This window comes from Daucus carota, chromosome 4 (genome assembly GCF_001625215.2).
Source record: "Daucus carota subsp. sativus chromosome 4, DH1 v3.0, whole genome shotgun sequence".
NCBI classification, from domain to species: Eukaryota; Viridiplantae; Streptophyta; class Magnoliopsida; order Apiales; family Apiaceae; genus Daucus; species Daucus carota.
The window spans coordinates 16,721,758-16,725,557 of NC_030384.2; the positions used below are offsets into that span (position 1 = coordinate 16,721,758).

At 37.9% G+C, this 3,800-nt stretch overlaps 1 protein-coding gene across 1 annotated transcript; it reads right to left on the reverse strand.

Annotated features, from left to right (window-relative positions):
• Positions 1–2,158: 2,158 nt before the first annotated feature.
• Positions 2,159–3,241, reverse strand: LOC135152217 (uncharacterized). The gene is made up of 2 exons (XM_064092059.1): positions 3,089–3,241; positions 2,159–2,959 (listed from the first exon to the last, which is right to left on the reverse strand). Exons 1-2 carry the CDS (start codon positions 3,239–3,241, stop codon positions 2,159–2,161), a joined length of 954 nt encoding a protein of 317 aa, XP_063948129.1.
• Positions 3,242–3,800: the final 559 nt, after the last annotated feature.

The following is a 3,800-nucleotide window of genomic DNA, read 5'->3' on the forward strand; positions in this document are numbered from 1 at the left end:
AGCATAGGAGGATTCGGGCAGGCTGGAACTAGACACATGAACTGGAACAATCGGTGGGAGAATCTTTTCTAGAAAACCAAGTTCATTAATTCCAGTAGGCTGAGATGATGTTCCAGCTTGCTATGATGGAGTGACAGTCTGTGAGGATGGAGTTTCAGCTTGCTTAGATGTTGGAGTAGCAGCTTCTTCTTACTTCTTCTCACCAGATTGAGGTGAAGCATTTGGATCAATACCTGCATCATCTTCCTCATCTCTTGGCAGATCATTGTTAGGTTCTTTGAAGACAATATCTATAGATTCTTCAACAGTATGTTTATCTAAATTATAATATCTATATGCACGACTAGTTGAAGAATAACCAAGAAAGATAGCTTCAAAAGATTTAGCATCAAATTTACCAACTCTATCAATCTTTTTAAGAACAAATCATTTAAAACCAAAAACTTTAAAGTACCCGATATTAGGAGTCTTATTTCTCAGCAACTCATATGGAGTCTTGTTCAAGATAGGCCTGATGATCACCCTGTTCAGAACATAGCAGGCTGTATTGACTGCTTCTGCCCAGAAACTTCTTGGCAGCTTGCTTTCTTGCAGTAACGTCCTTGCTGTTTCCTGAAGTGACCTGTTTTTGCGCTCTACGACTCCATTTTGTTGAGGTGTCCTTGGAGCTGAGAATTGGTGAGTGATTCCTCTTTCTTCACAGTATGTAATAAAGTCCTTTTGGAATTCACCTCCATGATCACTCCTTATACCTATAAGCTTGGTTTTCAACTTATTCTCAAGAAGTTTGATTAGAATTTCAAATTCTTCAAATGCACAATCTTTAGTACGAAGAAATAAAGTCCATGAATATCGAGAATAATCATCAACAACAACCAAACAATATTGCTTACCTCTAATGCTTTTATAAGCCTCAGGACCAAACAAGTCTAAGTGTAAGAGTTCTAGAGGTTAAGAAGTTGATACCATATTCTTAGCCTTATGAGTGCTTCGGATTTGCTTGCCTAGCTGACATGCTGAACACACCTCGGTCTTGGCATACTTTAATTTGGGCAGACCCCTCACTAGCTCCTTGCTTGACAACTTCTTAAGCAAGTCCATGTGGGCATGACCTAATCTTCTATGCCAGATGATTGGATCAGCATCCACAGCAGCTAAACAGCAGGCTGTTTTCTACAACTCAAAATCTAAGATATATATATATTTCCTTTCCTTCTAGCAACTAGAGGAATCTGGTTAGTACCAACAGTAATAACACATTTATCCTTAGAAAATTCAACTTTATGACCATCATCATGCAATTGACTTACACTAAGCAGATTATATTTTAAGCCTTTAACAAATCTAACATTATAAATAGAGGCAGTGTCATTACCAACTTTACCTTTACCTAGAATAGGGAGAGTCTTACTATCACCAATAGTTACACCTCCTCCTCTTTTCATCTTTAGACTCTTAAACTGAGTTTTGTCTCCACACATATGCCTTGTACAGCCACTATCAATGATCCATTGTGTAGACTTGATCTTAGCAGCAAGACACATCTGCAAAACAAAGAAAACAAAACTCAACCCTTTGGTACCCAAATTGGTTTGGGTCCACTCTGGTTAGAAGCAAGAACAAATAAAGCATTTAAATTAGTTTTCTTGATCCACTTTTGGACCACAGTAGGATATGTATGCTGCTGAGTTCTGTAGCTTCTGTTTGGACCATTCTGGTAAGCTATTTTCTTGTTTCAGTAGGCTGTTTTCCCTTCTGATCTTTTCTGGAAGTATTGTCTTTGAGGATGCTGCTGGATTCTGTAGCTTCTGTTTGGACCATTCTGGTAAGCTATTTTCTTGTTCCAGTAGGCTATTTTCCCTTCTGATCTTTTTTGGAAGTACTGTCTTTGAGGCCTGACTCTGCAATTCTGAGCTAGATGTCCTTGTCCTCCATATTTTGCACATTTCTTCCAGGGCATAGCATATTTGTATGGTTTGCCACGCCTTCCTTCATACTTGAGAGCATTTGCCTTCTTGTTGAAGTTGTGACCAACACCTTCTTTGTCCAGTGGAACCTTGATGCTCTTCATCATGTACTTTAGACCTTCTTCTCCTTGAACAAAAGTTCCCATTCCTTTTCTGAGCTTCAACACTTCTGTTTCGAGAATTTTGATCTTTTAAGCTTGCTGTTTTGTTGTAGCAGTGGGTTGTGAAGTACTTGCAGCAGGCTGAGATGTACTGGGAGCAGGCTGAGATGTATGCAGCTTTGTGGATTCTTTTAATTTGAATGTCTCTAGGCATGCATCTCTGGCTTCTACTTCTTGTTTCAGCTGGGAGATTTCTTCTTTCTGAACTTCATTTCGTCTCATCAAAACTTTATGAAACCCTTCAGCTTGATCTAGCTTTTCTTGAAGTTCCTTTATTCTGCCTTGAGTAGGCTCTTTGGAGTCAAAGAATTTGTCTATCTTCTGCATAAGCTCTTGAACCATGTTCTTAAGATAGTTGTTCTTTTCAATCAGCTTGCTGTTTTCTGCCTTGAGAGAATTATATTCCTCATTCGGAATATGATCTTGCTCCTGCATGGTTAGTTGTTCTAGCACAAGATTATCATTGGAAATATCAAACTTGAACGAACTAACCTCACTGTTGTCATCCTCGGAGTCAGTTTCGACAAGACCATCATCGGTGAGTCCTCGAACATTGTCATCCTCCATGCCAACAAGTGCAAGATTGATCAGTTCCTCACCAGATTCATCATTGGATGCAGATTCTTCTTCATCATCACTCCAAGTCAGAAGTGCTTTAGATTTCTTCTTCTTTTCTTTAGAAACAGCAGGCTGTTTTGACTTCAGCTTGTAGCAGTCCTTCTTAAAGTGACCAGGCTTTCCACATTCGAAGCAGTTCTGATCCTTTGATTCCTTGGAGGGCTTTATGCTACTTGAGTACTTAGCCTTGTCCTTGCCTTTCTCCCTTTTCAGCTGATTATGTTTGTTGATCATCCGTTGAATCTTCTTAGAAAGGAGTGCAAGATCTTCGTCTGATTCCTCATCTGATTCTGGCTAGCTTGCTCTTTTCAGCAGTTGTGCTAAATTCTTCATTTTATCAACCGAAGCATCATGCTTCTTGGAATGCATCTTTTTCTCAAATTGTTCCAATTCAGCAAAAAGAGCTAGATGATCCATTGTATCAATATTGTGAGCATCTTCTAAGGCAGTTACTTTGGCTTGAAAGTCGAATGGAACAGAAGCGAGAATGTTCATGTTGAGTTCTGATTGAGGAATTATCTTTCTGATAAGTGCATTTTTTTATATATTTTAAATACCTAATTATTGCTTGTTCTCACTTATTTATTTGTTTATTTGTCTTTTTTTTAGGAAAATTGCAAAAGCTTGAAGAAATAAAAGAATAAAGCAAAAAGAAGAAAAAGATGGAAGAAAAGGATCATAGGGGAATATTCTCATGGGAAGCATCTAGATGGGACACCTACACCCCCCTCTACCCTAATTTCCCCCTATAAATACACACCTCCCCATCATGTTTCAACCAACCTAGGATTTCATATTTTTAGTAGCCTCTCTTTTATGTAGTAGATCTAGTAGTAGCACTATAAATTTGTAAACACTTTTATTATATCAATACAAGTATTCATTTTTGTTCTCAAATCTTGCTCTTTACTTTTACTTCTAGGCTATGAAATCTTTCTCTAACCACATGAGACTCAAAATTACTTGTAAAAATAATTTAGCTAAGTTGTCTTTCCCTCACTCGAACTTTAGGAATAGTTGGTGTTTAGCATGTTTTCGAAAAGTATATATATGT